The sequence below is a fragment of the Phoca vitulina genome, unplaced genomic scaffold, assembly GCF_004348235.1.
Source record: "Phoca vitulina isolate PV1807 unplaced genomic scaffold, GSC_HSeal_1.0 scaffold68, whole genome shotgun sequence".
Taxonomy (NCBI): domain Eukaryota; kingdom Metazoa; phylum Chordata; class Mammalia; order Carnivora; family Phocidae; genus Phoca; species Phoca vitulina.
In genome coordinates this window covers 5229973-5247907 of record NW_022589771.1, presented here as the reverse complement: position 1 = coordinate 5247907, position 17935 = coordinate 5229973, and the positions used below count along the sequence as shown (strand labels likewise).

At 54.7% G+C, this 17935-nt stretch overlaps 3 protein-coding genes across 3 annotated transcripts in view; all 3 read left to right on the top strand.

Annotated features, from left to right (window-relative positions):
* The window catches only part of C2CD2 (C2 calcium dependent domain containing 2), a 61254-nt gene extending 46762 nt beyond the window's left edge, over window positions 1–14492 (top strand). The window contains exons 14-15 of the mRNA XM_032392541.1: window positions 627–936; window positions 8088–14492. Of these exons, the coding sequence (XP_032248432.1) occupies window positions 627–936; window positions 8088–8350 (573 nt within the window). The 3' untranslated portion in view covers window positions 8351–14492. The remainder of the gene's footprint in view (window positions 1–626; window positions 937–8087) is intronic.
* On the top strand, window positions 992–4148 carry LOC116624524. Its single transcript, XM_032392521.1, has 2 exons — window positions 992–3313; window positions 3440–4148. The coding sequence occupies exon 1, from the start codon at window positions 1720–1722 to the stop codon at window positions 2644–2646; it is 927 nt and encodes a 308-aa protein (XP_032248412.1). The 5' UTR covers window positions 992–1719; the 3' UTR covers window positions 2647–3313; window positions 3440–4148.
* A 3383-nt stretch (window positions 14493–17875) lies between the features above and the next one.
* PRDM15 (PR/SET domain 15) overlaps window positions 17876–17935 on the top strand; it is a 61927-nt gene continuing 61867 nt past the window's right edge. The window contains exon 1 of the mRNA XM_032392540.1: window positions 17876–17934. The gene's annotated coding sequence lies outside the window, so the exon portion shown is untranslated. The remainder of the gene's footprint in view (window position 17935) is intronic.

The following is a 17935-nucleotide window of genomic DNA, read 5'->3' as shown; positions in this document are numbered from 1 at the left end:
GTAAACTTTACATTTAATGTGTCCAACCCACTGCGGTTACTATGTTTCACGGAGGCTCAGATGGCCCCATCGTGAGTGAGTGGGCACTCGGCCAGCCAAGGGCAGTTGTCAGGAAGCGGGCTCCCCTGTGAACAGCGGGGCGGCCCCGGGGAGCCCCCGGCCCCTTGCAGTCACCTTCCCACCCTCCAGCCCACGGGCCGCAAGGGTCAGGGCAGCACCTGTGCTTGTCTTAGACACAGAGAGGTGGCACCCAGAGTTCTTAGGCTACAGTGTGTATGCCGATTACTTTCTGCTTGCAGGAAGCAAACTCCTGTAGGAAGAAGTGTTAAAAGACACACTGAATCCATAGCCCACTTCCCGTGCCTCCCCGTGCGCTGTCTGCCACTTAGAGGGAAGTCTCTCCCTTCCGCGGGCCCCCCTGCCGGGGAAGGGTGTCTGCTTCTTCCACACCCCTCCACCTGTGAACGCGGGCGCCCCTCGCAGCCAGGGCCCCGACCCTCTGCTGCGAGGGGCGACCTGCACTGGCTGCATTTCAGTCCCTGTGAAACACGGCCGCGCCTCCTGGGAAAGACGTGTGTCCTTGCCCCCCTCCCTCAAGCTGACTTCCTTCTTTTGTCCCGGGACAGACCTCACTATCTCAGGACAATGCCGCTGCCCTAATGCTGGACTACTCGGCCTCCGTGGACGGCGCCTGCCAGGAGGACACCCCGTCCCTCGTGGGGGCGGCTGCCGCTTCTGCCCCCCCGGAGGACGAGGCCTCAGCCCCTGCCCCGCCGGCCCCGGAGCCCCAGGAGAGCGAGCTAGACTCCTGGGACTTGGACAAGGAGTCACAGGCCTCAGCATGGGGCAGCCAGGCCCCGCTGGACCCCGATGGGGACGAGCTGTCGGAGAGCTCCCTGAGTGTCTCGGAGCCGGGCATCGCCAAGAAGCATAAAGGTACCCACGCCCCCCGCCCGCCCGCCCACCCGCTAGCTTTTCTCTCCTGCCCGTTTCCAAGCTAACCTTCAGTTCCATCGCCGGCTTCCCTTCCCTTCTCCTCTACAAATCCACCCCGCCCTCGGCACCCCGCCCCAGCAAGCACACCCTCGTGGCAGGGGTGGGCCCGCTTGGAGCCAGTGGGCAGGCGGCGTATTCAGAATCCTTCCATCTCTCTGCACTGAGGGGGGCAGCTTGTGCTCATGCCTAGAGGCGCCCCTTCTTTTGTCCGCCCCACCCCCTGAAATAGAACCCTCCAGAACGTTTAGAGGGGGTCACCAGGCGACTCCGCACGAAGCCAGCAGAGACCGGGCTTCCTGCAGGATTGGCAGCTCTGCTCCTTGTGCCTCAGACTCTTCCCTCCAAGTAAAAGCTGGCCAGACCTCAGGGCTGGGTCCTGCTAGCGTCCAAGGGCAGATAAGTCCCCCAGAAAAGGAGCCGATTAACTTAACGTGTGTGTAGTGATGAGCAGTGACGTTGTTAGAATAATCCGTTGTTTTCCATCAGCACTAAATCGATGCTTTGCATTTGCAGATTTTGTCAGCGTGTGCGGTTAATTTAGTGCTCTGGCCTGATGGTAACCTAAAGAGCCTTTCTGAGGGACTGTAGTCTAGGGGCTTGAGGTCCCCTTTAGATGGGCGGTCAAGCCTCCCGAGCCTCCGCTCCTCCTCCGTGTGTGAGGATGCGCCCCCCTCCCAGGCAGGAATAAGGAGATCCCGGGGCAGAGACAGGACAGGAGACAGAATGCAGGCGCCTGAGCGCAGCTGGGAGTCGTGGGTGCGGCTCAGTGCTAAGTCCTCGCCCCCCCCCCGGCCCCCCGAGAATGCAGACTCCAGGAAATCGCAGTCGCTCCTGAGGCCGGGAACCTCGGTCAGCTATTCTGCTGCTGCCTCGCTCCGCTCCTCTGTTCTTGCCGCCGCGGACCAGTGGTTCTCAAACTGGGTGACTGTGCCCCCCCGCCCCCCAGGGGACCCAGGCAGCATCCCGAGACAGTCTCAGCGGCCACAGCTGGGGACTGGGGTGCTGTTGGCGGCATGCAGTAGAGGCCAGGGTGCAGCTTCAAGCCCGCAGCGTGCAGGATGGCCTGGCCCCCTCTGGCCTGGTCCGGGGGGCCAGCACCGCCCGGGGGAGCTCCCCTGGCCCCGAGGAAGGCAGTGTGCGCTGCGCAGAGAGAAGAGGAGGTACGGGGTGGGGCGCCCCTTCCTCCCCCTTCCTTCTCCCGATGGCCAACAGTCCACTGCCTCTTCTCGTGAACCCCAACCCCCCAACCTGCCTTCCTGCGTTCACTCTGAGAGGCTGCGCCTCGCTGACCCCAAGTCCATCCAGAGACCACCGTCCCCTCATCCCTTGCTTCCTCCTTCCCTTTGCCTTTCCTTCTGGAGAGTTCTTTCCCATGGGTTTCCATCCTGGCTGTGCCACGGCCATGCTTCTCCTTTCCTGGCACTGGCCAGGGGGATGGCACCCCTCCGGAAGGGCACTCTTGGGGACCTAGGCGCTGACAGGTGTGCTTGGCGCTTCCCTGGAGCCTGGGCACGGGGACCTCGCTGGGCGTGGCGCCCGTGGCGTCAGATTTGTAAAGGGATGTATTTGGCGGCGCTTCCAAACTTGCTTCTAGTCCAGTGTTTTCGTAGAGATTTGGACACCGTGTCTCTAGATGTTGTCAGAACCTAGACGATTACGTATTACAGGTGCCAAAGCGTTTTTGTGCGCTGGGGACTTTCAGCTTTCTACCCGGGGATCAGGGGAGCGGCTGTATGGAACGTTCTCTCCATTTTAAACTGAAGCTCATTTTCTGGCTGGAGAACCACCTGTGTCCGGTCACAGCAGGGGTTCACATACGTCCCCAAGACCACCGGCGTAGTTAGAATTCTCTTGCAGTTTCGCTGGTTGGAAATGCACATTATCGTGACGCTGCAGCCGATGCAGGGAAGCTAGTCCCCCCAGTTCGGGTTGATTTTTAGCTTAACCAAGCGTCCGTGTTGTTGCACAGCTACGGGAATGTCCGTAACATGACTGTGTGTTTAGAGATGGTTAAGACGGTAGAGTCCGTGTTCTGTGGACTTTACCATAAGAACAAAAGTATTGATGGAGACTTTGAAAAATACTAAAAAGTAAAAAAAAGCAAAACAAAAACCCCAAACCACCCCAAACCTTGCCAGACGTCCTGCCCAGTAACGTCACGTGTGCGCGGGCGCGATGCTTCGGGACTCACTGTCTGTCATTCTTGTTTTGCTCCCGCATACTTTTCTTTTGACCTCTGACCTCTTCTCGTCATCTCGTGCTCATTCCCTTTAACTTAAGAGGATCGCTATGCCAACCAGAATTAATTGCCTACACAGTAAGTTATTTCTGTCTTATATTTTTTTTTCCCAAAAATCTGAGTACAGCCTTGCCATGAGAAAAGCTTATTTTGCGACAGCAAGAAGCTGATCTCCCCTTCCCTTTCTTTCCTGTTCCTTTCCAGCGTGACCTGCCCAGGACGCTAGTGTCCCCGTTTTCCTCCGTAGACGTGCACTGGTGGGGTTAATGTAGCACGTCTACGCCTCGGGGCGGGGCGCTGTCCCCCAGCTCAGGGGACAGCCAGCCTCGCACCCCGTCAAGTGCATACACACCGCTGCCTGAGCCGGGCCCTGGTTCTAACAAGCAGTCACTTTTCTAAACAGACTATCTATGGTTTGGCTTGAATTCAAGAGCTGTTCTCTGGGCAGCAAACTACGACGTGCAAAGTGACTTCTGGCCACTGTTTTCCTACCTCTCAGATTTTGAGGTGGATTCTTCAGTGACCTATTCATGTCTGTTAGGGTCTGTGGAGATAAACAAGAGTAAATTGGGAAATATTTGCTGTATTAAAGCTCTAATTTAGAATAATTATTTTTGAAGTTCTTCCTATTTGTTTATTCTTCGGCTCTTTTGTGGTTGTTTTTTTTTTTTTTAACTTTGCTAGAACCAGGGAAAGATTTTTTTTTTTCCCCTCCTCTCTGTCCCCCATTTAAGATGTTGGCTATTTGCTTCAAATTTCACATACCTTCTCTCCAGATTTTACCTGAAGGAATCCTTAAGGTTGTGGGCGAGGTCTGGGTCTTGCTCCTGCCTCTTGGAGTGGCTGAGGTGGTCTGGACTAAAGGAGCCCAGCTTTATAAAACCCAGACTGGGGTGCCTGGGTGGCTCAGTCGTTAAGCGTCTGCCTTCGGCTCAGGTCATGGTCCCAGGGTCCTGGGCTCGAGCCCCGCATCATGCTCCCTGCTCAGGGGGGAGCCTGCTTCTCCCTCTGCCCCTCCCCCCTGCTCGTGTGCTCTCTCTCTCTTTCAGATAAATAAAATCTTTAAAAAAACAAAAAACCCCTGACCACTGGGGCTCCTGCTCAGGCGCTGTGAACTTCCCCAGCAGCAAAGGTGACAGATTCTGGGGGCCCAGAGGCGAGGGTGACATACCAAACTGTTAGTTACCGTCTTAGCCAGAGTTCTCTAGAGAAACAGAACTGCGAGGTGCTACATTTCAGGGAAGTGGCTCACACCATCATGGGGTGTGACGGTCTGAAATCTGCAGGGCAGGCCGGCCGGCTGGAGACAGAATGTTGTCTTCTCCCGGAGGGAGCCCTTGGCGTTGGCCCTTCGGGCACTGAGCGGATGGGACGAAGGCCACGCCCAGCATCCAGGGTAACGCGCTCTAGTCCAGGATAGCCGAATGCACTGTTGACCCCGCATCTGCCCAGTGCCCTCAGGGGACAGATGAGTGCTGGCCGGGCTGACACCGAAGACAGAGCGCCACGGCCCCGAGGAGCTGAGGAAGCTCCATACCGTGACCCTTCCTGCTGACGGAGGAGTGCGCTGGCCTCTGGACCCTCACACCTCCGCGGAGTGGTGCAGTCAGTGTCCCCTCTGTGGCCTTGTGCTTCCGGCACTATTTACCCCAAAGGTCACTGTGATTCGTGCCCCAGTTTAAACAGACCTTAATGTTTTTATTTAGAAAGGAGAACGGAATGACCTCCGTTTACCCTAGTCATTCTTCACGTTTGAGGAGTTAAGCTGTGCATCGGGGAGGGATTTGCGTCCTGTCTTATACATGCTACCAGTGTGCCTCTCAAGACTGATATTGTTCCGGAAACCTGTCCATGTCCGTGTTGGAGTGCAGGGCCATGCTCTGGGATGCTCTGAGAACCAAGACCCGTGCCACTCCCAGGAGGCCTTCCCCGGTGACCGCCCATGCACGTGTCCTTTACGAGACCTGCTGGCCACTTCTCGGGGCTGGGACCCGTCCCCTGCCAGCTCAGACAGCATCCCTTAGGTGCAGAGGGGAGCCAGGCATGAACACACAGGCTTTCTGCCCTGGGGCCCTCGTTAGTGGGGCGGAGTGCATCACTGCTAGGGAAAAGACATAAGCAGGGCTCCAGCCTATAGATTTGCAAACCTCAGTCCCTCCTTTCACATTTTATTGTCCCCACAGAAGCCGTGACAAGTCACGTCAAGTTAGGGGACACCCACACTTGGTGAGTTAGGATGACGTGCACCAGGGGACACAGGACATCATCCGGTTCTCGTATGGATATTGAACAGTCAGATTTAACAGAACTGCAGACCTGTTCGGAGAGCCTGCGTGGGGATGGAAGCACAGAAAACAGCCCGTTATAGGCCCTGTCCGTGGGACGCATGGGAGCAGACCCTAGCTTGTGGGACAGACCGCTGCCAGCAGGAGCGTTTCAAGTCAATACAGCACACAGGTCTTTCCCTTTCCCGATTTTACTCACAGGCTGGAAGTCCCTGATATTTCATCTTGATATGGCAAGAATTTGAGTTTTAGTCATTTAAAGTGCAATTTCATTTAAAGTGTTTTTTTTTTTATTAGAGCGAGCATGCATGTGAGTCAGGGGGAGGGACAGAGGGAGAGAGAGAATCTCAAGCAGACTCCCCGCTGAGTGCGGAGCCCGATGCAGGGCTCGATCCCATGACCTGAGATCATGACCTGAACTGAAACCAGGAGTCGGATGCTTACCTGACAGAGCCACCCAGGCGCCCCAAGTGCAATCTCATTTAAAAGAGTTAAAGTGACTGCTTAAAAACGTGTAGATTTCCTTTTTAGAGAACTGTGAACACAGCCACCTCCTCTGAATCTGGTGCAGACCCATGCTTCTCAGCAGCCAGATGCTGGTCTGTCCCATTCCACACAGCCTCGGGCTCAGAAATGGACAGTCTCCCGGCTCCGGAGGCCAGAAGTCCAAGGGCCTCCTGCTGGCCATGACGGAGACTCTGCTCCATGCTCTCCCCAGGTTTCTGGTGTCTGCTGGCGTCCTTGACCTTCCTTGGCCTGTACAAGTGTGACCCCCATCCCTGCCTCCAGCCCCCCTCCCCCCGGCACTCTCCCCGTGGGCATGCCTGCGTCCACAGTTCTCCTTTGAATAAGAACACAGTCGTGTTGGTGTGGCGCCTACCCTGATTCACCGTCAATGAATCACCTCTCTAAAGACCTGTCTATAAATTAAGGTCCCATTCTGAGCTCCTGGGGGTCAGAACCCCAACATATGAATTCTGGAGGGACATGATCCAACCCATAACACCACCCCTGCTCACACCCCAGCCCCTGGCTGCAGACCCCAGACCAACTTTCAGTGCAGGGACCCCTGGAATGGGCTCTGGAGACGGGGTCCTCCAGGACCTCCCCTGTTCCTGCTGACCTCCAGCCACCCTGGCGAGGGGTCGCTCTGCCCCCCCTCAGGCTTCTAGCCCCATGGAGAGACAGGGCGCGTGGGATTAGAGCACTCCAGGTTAACCGAACGGATCCAGGTGAGAGCCCACGTTTATATGCCCTTCAGGGACCCCAAGCTAAGCCTAAAGCAGGTTCCTGTAGATTAGAAACACTTCCTGGGCCCCAGCGACCCGAGGTAACCTGTCAGGGTGCAGCCCCTCCCGGTGGCCAGGGCATCTGATCGGGGGATTAACCAGTGGGCACCCCTGCATCTGCCCCACCGGCCAGACTGCAAAGTCAAATCCAGCTGGTGGTGGTGGCTGGTGGGGTAACACACCCCAGCTGGTGACTCCTTGTGACAGGCTGCATCTCACGAGGATTTGAACAGCTCGAGGAACAGACGCTCGTGGCCCCCAGACGTAGCACAGCAGGCCTGTGGAGAGGGTAGAGCCCCCTACACATTTGGAGTCCCCATCCCGCTGCCTGTCCTTCCCGCTGTCCTCGAAAGCCCCGCACACAGCCTCTCCACGTTAGATCAGTGTAGACACGCCCTCGTGATTCTGCATAATAGGCTGTTTGATTGTATCCAAAGAGAAAATGAAAAAAAAAAAAAGACCTTTTCAGCAGCTTTGATCAGATGACATTCAGCCTATGCCTTGGGGCTCTTGAGCTCTGTGCTGCGGCCGAGCCTGGACAGAGCAAACGGCAAGTCCGCCCTTGGCGCCAGGTCCAATGAGCAGCCTCTTAAAGTCATGGGCGGGCATGCTGTTCTACAGTGCTGATTGTCAGAGGTCCACAGACAGGGCTGGGCCCGATTCCACCACTGTCCGCCCGCATTCCTGGAGAAGAACCAGCAGATGCTCCTCGTGGTCCCCCCTGAATAAACATTCGGTCATTGGTGTCTGTCAGGGCTACTCAAGTATTTGGTGGCTCGATCATGAAAATAATGAATTGCCAAATAACCATAAAGCTCCTCATCCTGATGGGCAGACTTTCTCCTTTCAAAGCCATCAGCATGGACACGCAGATGTGATGAATTCCAGGCTGGCTGGGAAGGCTCTCTGACCCTGCTGGGGTTTCCATAGCATGGCCATCTTTGCTGGGGGTGGGGGGGCCAGGGGACCCGAGGGAGGGACAGCCTACTGCCCTCGGCCTTGACCAGGAGCTCAGAGAGAGGTCTGCCCTGGGACGTACCTGACAGTCCAGCTCACTGCTTCTCGGCTCAGAGTCTTTTCATCCTGAAAACTCTGGTGTTTGGTCCAGGCCAGATTCTGGCTGCTTTTCCCGTGTGGATATAGTGACCGCACACCATAGTAAGAAACCGCTCTTACTAGAGTCGCTCAGACGTCCTTGTTTCTTTTCATCTTAGACTAGTGGTCCCGGCGTTTCATCCACAGCCCATCTGACTGGCCCCCTGTGCTTTCCTCTTGCAGGAGGGATTTTAAGGAAAGGTGCAAAGCTGTTCTTCCGCCGGCGACATCAACAGAAAGACCCCGGCATGAGCCAGTCGCACAACGACCTCGTGTTCCTGCAGCAGCCGGAGGGGGCCCGGAGGAAGGGGGTGACGCTCACCAGGATCCTGAACAAGAAGTTACTCTCCAGACACAGAAGTAAGAGCACCATGAACGGGGCCCCGGCGGAGCCCGCGGCCGGCAGCCTGCCGCACCAGGACGCGGGAAGACGCGGGCCCACCTAACTGCCCACCAGGACGGAGTGAGAGTCCCTGCAAGCTGTCAGACGGCCGCCTGGGCTAGCTGGGTTAAAGGGCAATGAAAACCCAAGTCTCCGGCCAGGAGGTTTCCCCCAAGACAACTGTCCGATTTGCCACCCGATGCCAAAGGAGACCCGAAGGCTCTCCATGTGGGCTGTGCTCCGATCCAAGAGCTGAAGTGAAATGTGAGATTTACGTTCTGAACTAAAGATCATCCTATAATGGATGGTGATGGGGCAGATGTGGGGGACTCAATTTTACCCGCAGTGCACTCGGACACGTAGTACCTTGGGTCCACGCCTGGACCGCGTCGCAAAGAGGAGGTGCCCCCCTGTGCTGTCACTGAATGGAACGGATGGGTCACCTGTCCTCACCGACTGCTCAGCGTCACAGTACAGCTCGCCCTGAGTACAGAGAGGTGGGACAGAGGCAGGATTTGGGGTCCGTAGAGAAATTACGGTGGTAACAGAGACACTATGACAAAGGTAGAAGGTAGTTGCCTTTGATATTAGCCATATAACTTGAAACCGTATGCAAACACTAAATCTCTCCTGCGCACATTATGCTGAGCTCTCCTGGATGTTTACTTTGAGCCTGTTTGCAAGTGGGAGATCTATCAATTCCTATGTGGTTTTTACGTTTTCCTCTGTAGTGTCAAAAGTGCTCATGATCGTGTGTGGGGGGGGGGGCTCTCAAGTGAGGCTAGCAGCAGTAAGTGACCCACCGCATGGCGACACCACACACACGGTTTTCCTTTCGTCCCCGGCTGGTTTGCCAAACGCTGCCGATGGCTGAAACAAAGAACTTCCAGGACAGAAGAGAACTATTGTGTGTCTCAGGTAGGAGTCTTAGGGGTGGAGGTTTAATAACAAATGGGCCAGACATCGCATCAGTCCTTTCGGGAGCTCTCCAGAATTCTGCCGTGAACAGCGCTTGACACGTTTTGGGGTGTCCTTGTTTCGGTTCCCAGTGGGGGAAAGAGAAAAAAACAACGGATAAACGTGGCCCGCCATGTGCGTATCTCTGTGTACCCTTCACGCCACGGTCCTCGTCCGTCGTCCTGTCCGTGTGTCCGCGCCACTGGCCCATCCGCCCGAAGGTGCCACTGCAGGGGACGAGCTGGTTAGGGCTGTGGCCGTCCCTGTGAACCGTCTGGGTGGTTCCGCGAGATTCGCTTTCTTCTGATAAGATTTAAAAGGCTATCGTGAAGCCTGACCTCTGTCACGGATAGGAAATTGGAGGCGCTCCTTCTCACAGGCGCTTTCGCTGACCCCAAAACACGTCTTTCGGGGTAACAGAGCCACTGCCGAAAAAAAAACCTTCCCGAAAACCCAGATTACAGAACTTTTTTCCCTTTTTCTTGAGGGAGAGATTCTAAAACTACATGAAGAATTTTACTTTGAAATACTCAGAAATGCCCCGGGGTCCCAGGAATTACCAGGTGACTGCAAGATGAGTTTTTACGGGGGACTTTCGATTTCCGTTACCTCGTGAAACAGCACCAGGCATTCCAACGTGTCATCATACCAAGTTAGTCTCCGCAGGTTGGTAATCACTACTAGTCTTTTTGGAACCCATCTGGTCACTTTGTTTTGTCTTAGTGGAGGATTATTTCCTGCCCCCCGCCCCCCCGGGGTAGGCAGCACTTGGGACATTCAAAAATTAATTCTCAGAGGACATTATGCGCCAGAATTTCAGGCACAGATCAGAAGTCCTTAGCACAGTTTTTTGTTTGATTCTGAAGTTCAGAGCAACTCAATTTATTCAATGTGATGGGATCAGAGTTTTACATTGCCACTTCCTTGCTCTCAACAAAAAACGTCTTAGCCATTCCCATTCCTGATTGACCCCATGAGCATTTTGTTCACTGTTTAATATTTTTGCCAAGGGTTTTCTTGGTTTCTCAACTTCCTGGTGACTTGAAGCCTCTTCCGGGTCCCGGGCAAGCGACAGGTGGGCTGTCTGTCCCGCGTGGGACGCAGGACCGTCCCACGAGAGGTGGAGAGCGTTAAGGAGATCCGTGTTTCCGTGTGTCTGCTGGGCACACATCAAGAGCCCTGTACCTCTGAGTCAGATCCAGGAGCACCCCCTCAAGACGCACACACGTTTTCTTCCTCTGAGGGCCTTTTCTGAACTTACAGGACACCCGAGAGAGCACGGAAGGGTGCGTGAACATAGCACCGTGAGAAAATGGGCCGTGCTGATACTGTGAATGCCTCCTTCCTGGCTGCTTATCCAGGCCTGTGCTTTAATGGTGTAGGTATTTATGCGAAAGTAAATGTTATGAAGGGTACATGTCAATTAAGATTATGCACCAAATGCTAAACATACCAATCGGTAAATCACCTTATTCCCTTGCCTTTCCTTATGCTTTAGGGGCACAAGAGCTTTTGTTTCTGTTTTGCGTTCATGATATTTTTGCAAAGCGGTGTTTTGGAGTGATTTCTCACGAACGCTAATAGGAGTGTGTGTCTGCATGTCTGGAACCAGGTGCTCACGTTGGTTGTGAGCTGGGGCACCGCCCTGCATTCAGAGATGCGCCTGTGTTTGCAGAGGAATGCAAGGGAGCTTGAAGTGTGTGTGTGTGTTATTAATGTAGCAATAACAAAAGCACCGATCGTCCCGTTGGAAACCCGCTGTGAAGAAGACGGTTTAGACAGTGCTTTATTTAAATCAACTCTCAAGTTTAAGGTTAAAGCCAGCCCTTGATTCCTCCTGAGAGCTCGGCGGCCAGCTGCTGCCCACCAGTCACAGATTAGGTGCCTGTCTCGGTCTCTGATTGGTTTTACTGGCTGCCTCTTCAGAAGAGAGTTGCAAGTTTTCTTCTTGAGCAGAAAGGGACACATTAATTTGTATCGCTGCCAGCAGGTGCAGGGGTTTTCCTGGTAAGAGCCTCACAGTCCTGACACGTCAGAGCACAAGCTGGTGGCGCCTGGAAGTCAGAACGTTGATGTCCGCTGGGTGGAAAGCAGGTCTCGCACTGGTGTAGACCCCGATGCCAGGCCCTCCCTCCCCTGCCCCACACCTGCTCAGGCCCGACTACCAAAGCACGTGGCACGGACACGCCGGCGCCGCTACGTTCTGCAAAGCAAACTCAGGTCCCCTCCGGGCCCTTCTCTTCGGCATTCCTGTTTTATGTGAGGAGGCATCCGGAATACGTCGACCTGCCCAGTTCACCCAGCTTCCAACTGCTCAGTCATGTACCATTTACACGTTAGCCTTGTAGGTACCCCCCCCACCCCCCACCCAATAGCACATCAAAGCTACATTTTTTTAAAAAGAAGAAAATGAAAGGTTTTCAAGGTATGTGGCAAGGTCTGGCTTGATGCTTAAGTGTGGTGATGAATTTGCTGGACAGTGATTGTATTCCTCGGTAGCACTTTAAACACAGGTCCCTGTCCTGCACCGAACTGTGGAAGATGTGGCTGGAACATGAATAGTCTTTGAAAGAAATAAACGTGCACATGGGACACGAAACACCGACTTGTGTTTGCTGAGCCCTGGGCTGTCCCGAAAGCCCCGCGTGTGCCTGGGGTCCCGGATCACGGTCATTTGCTGCTTGGTGCTCGGCGGGCGGTGTGCGTGCCCGCTGTGGGCCGCTGCATGAAAGAGGAGGTGGGCCCTTCACTCGTGGCCACTGCTGCTTGCTGTTCTTGGCAGAGACCGTTCCTAACGTCTTCTGACGTGACGTTGGCATCCTTTTCTAGGCCTGAGACTAAAACCATTTACTAGGAAGTCAATGTTTCCAGGGACCCTGGGGTCATGGTGAATGGGGGGTGCTACCAGTCAGGGTCGGCTTGGCCTGGGCCCTCCCGAGGTGCAAGCTGGCAGGAGGTGAGTCTGCATGATCCCCAGCAACCTTCGGAGGGGCACTGTCCCCTTGGAGGCAGTCTTCTATATGTCCCTCAACTCCCAGGGTCAACGCCCGCCCCCGCGGTAGCCCACAGGGGACAACGTGGAGCGGGCTCCCGCGTGGGCTCAGCATAGGCTGGTATCACACTGGCACGGGGCTTGCGGTGGTTCCTGGGTGGGGCAGGGCACAGCCGGACAGATGGACAGGTCCCGCACAAACCCCACAGGCATCTCGGCTCCTTCCCGGGGCGGCCCTCCTGGGTGTGGACTGGGAGCCCAGATGATTCATGCCTTTAAGGGAGCACTCTACCTGTGCACAGCTCCAGCCATCCCAGGCTTGGATGCGGATTCTCAGCTCTGGATGTGGCAAGCGATGGCAACCCGGTGTCTTGTTTGGGGTGGAGGTGTCTGAGACCGCACGGCTACTTCCTGCGTGACCTGCAGTCCATCCTGGGTGGATGCTGCAGCAGGAGACCGTTTGGGCCTGCTGGGAGGCCAGCCTTGCCCTACCTGACCAGCTTTCCTAAGCAGATCTCCTGCCAGTCACCTCGAGGCACACACTGTACTCCTACCAGCCCCATCTCCACTGTCCACACATTTTTTTTTTATTTTAGAGAGAGAAGAGAGAAATCGTGCGAGTGGGAGGAGGGGCAGAGGGAGAGAGAGAATCTTAAGCTGGCTCCACGTCCAGCGTGGACCCGATGCAGGGCCCGAGCTCACAACCCCGAGCTCACGACCTGAGCCAAAATCAAGAGTCGGACGCGCAACCGACTGAGCCACCCAGGCGCCCCCCGACACGGCCCATGTTAACCCACACCAGCCACCTGCAGTCTGCGAATATGCACCCCTCGTCCCCAGCATGTGCCCCGCCCTGTTCTAATGAGCCAACCAAACACCAGCCCCACCTCCTCCGTGAAGTAGCCTTGGCCACCGAGGACGGCCGGGAGCACCGGGTGCTTCTTTCGGTCCCTATCACTTGACCCCATATCACTCCCTCTTACGCTGGCTCCTGGGCGGGCGGTGTATCCCTTGGGCTGAGGACAGTGCACACCTAGTGAGTAATGACCGGAGTCGGCTGGCAGCCCTATATGAGCGCGCTGGAGCCCGGGCGCAGGGGACGGAGCCCGCCGCGGAGGGGAGCCTCTGACAAAACCATGCTGCTGTTTACCTTGGTCGCTTCTACAAATACGGGGTGCTGCGTGCAGATACTAATACATCGTTCGTAGAAAAGGCAGGTTGCTCACCACAGAGGTCTGGCTACCAGGATGGAGGCCTGAGCGCAGGGCCCTCCTGAAGGGAGAGCTGCCAGATCCTCTTCCCACGGTGCCCGAGAAGTACCCACGGTCACACTCCGCCCCAGCCGTCCCCGGCTCCGTACGGCCACTTCCACAGCGCAAACTGCCACGCTGCATCCTGCGTGTGCCCAGCATTCACAGCTACTGATCATACTGATACAAAGTCGGATGCTTAGGTGCCTTGGGCTACTTGGTATTTTATACAGAAGCCAGATAAAGATCCAAGACCACAGTGATAGTAACTAATACGAATTGAACACTTAGTATTGGCCAGAATTTTTTTCAGAGTTTTATATCTAGTGACTCCTACATTCTTTGAAACCACCCCAGGAGTTATGATCCGTGTCCGCTTCACACATTAGGAAACGGAGGCACAGAGAGGTTAAGTAACTTGCCCAAGATTACACAGTGGTTAAGTGGCAGAACCAGAATTTGAGCCCAGGCCGTCTTGCTGGAGGATCCCAGCCCCTAGCCACAAGCCTCGGCTACCGTGTCAAATGGAGAGACTGGGACATCATCTTTTCTAAATGTTCAGCTCCCTGTTGTGGGCGAGCATACTCTAAAGTGAGATGCAACACTTTGCACGTAGTGAGAATTAAATTATTTGCTGATTAGATCTCTCTCTTTATCTGGGTAAGAAAAACCAGCCAGATCGCAAAGCTAGAGGGAGCGTAGAGAAGTGGCTTAGGGATATGTATCTTTATAATGTCCGGTACAAAAGGAGTCAATTAACAAAAAACCGGGGCTGAAGGGCCACGTGACTTAGAACACACACGTCTGAGGCAGCCAGTGTCGGGGCTGAGGGCATCGCCCCAGCGCGGGGCTTCACGGAATCACAATGCCGCCTCACTGCTCAGCTCGTCTCTGCTCGGGAGGAGCAGTGCTCGTAGGAAAATCCACGCAGAAATGGAAGCTCTCTCATTTTTAACTCCCTCAGCTTACTTTTAAAAATTTCAGGGACACCTGGGTGGCTCAGTCAGTGAAGCGTCTGCCTTCGGCTCAGGTCATGATCCCGGGGTCCTGGGATCGAGCCCCGCATCGGGCTCCCTGATCGGCGGGAAGCCTGCTTCTCCCTCTCCCTCTGCCTGCCTGCCACTCCCCCTGCTTGTGCTCTCTCTCTGTCAAATAAATAAAATCTTAAAAATAAATAAATCAAAAAATAGAAATTTCAAATCTACAGAATAACCCATATAGACTTCACTAGATTCACCGATTTTGGTATATTTGCTCTACCTACCTACCTATCATCTATTGATCAACTGACCGATTGTTGTGTGGAGACATCGTGTTTTCCCCGAAATTCTTCAGAATGCATTTTCTGAGAAGGATGGCCTCTTCACATCACACACTCAATGGTCATCATGCTTGGGGAGCTGGACATTGAAGCTACCCAGCATCAGACGCTACATTCAGGTCTCCCCAACTGCCCAAGAACATCTTTCACAGGTGGCTTTTCTTTTTTTTTCCCTGCTTGGGGTTCAGGCAAGGTTTCTACATTGCTTTTGTTGTTAATAATAAAATCTGACACTTTCAGAAACAAAACTTTAAAAAAAATTTTTTTAAATTTTGGATAGATCAGAGAAAGACAATTATATGATTCTATTCATACACGGAATCTAAGAAACAAAACAGATGAACATAGGGGAAGGGAAAGGAAAATAAAATAAGATGAAACCGAGAGGGAGACAAACCATGAGCGACTCTTAACTCTAGAAGACAAACTGAGGGTTGCTGGACGGGAGGTGGGTGGGGGGATGGGGTAACTGGGGGATTGGCATTAAGGAGGGCACGTGATGTGATGAGCACTGGGTATTATATGCAACTGATGAATCACTGAACTCTATCTCTGAAACTAATAAAAAAAATATAATTTTGGTTAGAAATCTGCTCTCCAAAGAATTGTTTCCAGCCTTCATAGAAGGAATATACTGAACACCCTGGGAATTCTTCTGAAGATTCGGTGAGCATTGTGAATATGAATCCCAGCCCTGTGCTACATGTACTAATATGAGAAACGGCTTTAGGTGGCCTCAGGTCTACTTTTATAGGTTTTCACTCTTGCTGTAACCAGTCCATTTTTTCTGCAAACAACCTGCTTTTGGTCATGCTTGCCACTATCTCTGGTGTGCAGAGGCCCAGAGAAGCATTTGGGCATTTGAGAATTGCAAGCGGGCACTCAAGGGGTGGGAGGTAGGTGAGAGGGGTGTGTTAGCTGTTAGTGGTCAGTCTGGGACTCTTGGGGATTGAGCAAAGACCTGAATGCTGAAAAGATGGTGGTGGAGAACCCCAGGAGAGCATTCCAAGGTAGAGCGAATCTGTGCAAAAGACCTCGAGGACATGTTGGAGGGACAGAAGGCTGGAGGGAGGCGGGGGTCCCACAGCTGGGTGGGGTATGAGCAGGGTAAAGGTGAGATGATCAAGAGAGGTGTGGGAGGCTGGGGTGCAGACCTACTGTTAAGTGCCGCTGGGAAGTCACTGCAGAAGGTTAGGGAGGGCGGACCCATGAGCCCTAGCAGCACGACATGCTCAGCATGCCCCCTCTGCACCTGCTCAACCTTCCACCCTATAGCAGGGCCTTTCAATGGGTCCTTACTTATTACCAATTCATACAAGTACGCCTGGCTGTTGAATAAATTCCTGCTCATGGGCCTGCCTGGCCCAAGGCTCTATGCATTTAGAATTCCCATATTAACAAATGGCCCAGATGGGGGCTATACCAAATTATTCTCCCACCAGGAAAAGATGAGAAAGATGAGACAGCTTGTTTTCTATAGTCTCTTCAAAATAATGCTATTAAGCTTAAAAAAAAAAAAAAAAAAAAAAACTTTGCTAATGTAACAGGTAAAGACAATTGCACTCCAATTTTGCCTTTTCTCTCATGATGGTATAGTTGAATAGCCTTGCTTATGCTTAAGAACCATTGTATTTTCCTGACTGGGATGTCCATTTTTCTATGGGGTTCTTTATCTTTTTCCTATTGATTCCTAGGAGCTTCCTATGTATGAGGAAAATGAGTCCTTTCTGATACCAATTTCAAATCATTTCCCACCAGTTCATTCCCTCTTGGACTTTACTGGTGGAGCTTTCTGCCAAGCAGAACAAAGAAGACAGTCTTACTGCCCTGCACTGGAGACTAAAAGACCCCTCTAGCCCCTTCTATTTGTGACATTCTGGGGCCACAGGTACATTCCATGCAGGGGGTCAAGAGGCCACACAGGCCGCTAGGACCTGGGAGTCGGGAGGGGGCAGAAACAGCTCCAGGGAGCAGTCTGGCCTTCAAAGCTGCCCTGACGGGGTGGTGCTTTTCCCGAACTTTCCACGTAGCAGCATCGCACTGGTCAAGGTGTGGATTTCAGGAGCCCACTGTGCCAGGCCCGGATGCCCGCCCCTCTCGACTTCCGAGCTTGCTGGGGCAGAGTAAGCGCTCCCATGCGTGTTCCCTGAGTGGATTTGGAGGACCGCGACACCCCATCCGCTGCGTTCAGAAGTAACTATGATCTGGCAGCAAATCTCAGACTGCTTTTAAAGAAAAATTTGACTCTTCCACACGCCCCCCCCCCCAAGGAAATTAAGGCTCCAGCAACCACCAGAAGAGACTTAAAGGGGTCCCGGGGCTGCTAACGCCTGTCGCTTCCAGGGTCCCAAGACCGGACACGCGTCCGAGGAAGGGACAGCAGAACCAGCCCCGCTTCTCCCAGGCCGGTCCGGATCCACAGCTCGCCGCTCTCCCGTCTACACCGCCCGCTTTCCGACAACCCGATCCACATCACCCGCTCCCGGTTCCACATCACCCACTCCCGGTCTACACTGCCCGCTCCCTGCCGCTCTCTGTCCACGTCGCCCTTGCCCTCCGCACCCCCAACCACGCCTCGCCGCTCTCCTGTCCATGCCGCCAGCTCCGGGGTCCGCAGCACCCGCTCTCCCACTCCCCCTTTCGCGCGGCCCGCTTTCCCACTCCCTGTCCACACAGCCTGCGACCTGCTTGCTGCAGGTCCACGCCGCCCGCTCCCGGGTCCACACCCCCCGCTCTCCCACTCCCCGGTCCGCGAGGCCTTTCTCACTCCCCGTCCACACTGCCTGCGACCTGCTTGCTGCTGTGGATCCACGCCGCCCGCGCCTCGCCGCTGCCCGTGCACGCCGCCCGCTCCCGGGTCCACACCACCCGCTGTCCCACTCCCCGGTTCGCGCGGTCCGCTTTCCCGCTACCCGTCCACACCGCCCGCGACCTGCTCGCTGCTGTTGGTCCACGCCGTCCGCGCCCCGCCGCTCCCAGTCCGCGCCGCCCGCGCCGGCGCCTCTCCCCCGCGGACTACAACTCCCACAATGCCCCGCCACCGCCCCCCGGCTTCCGGTGCTGCGCAGTTTCCGGAGCGGATCGCAACCCGGAGTCCGGATCCGAGCCCGCTCTGCACATTCCACAGGC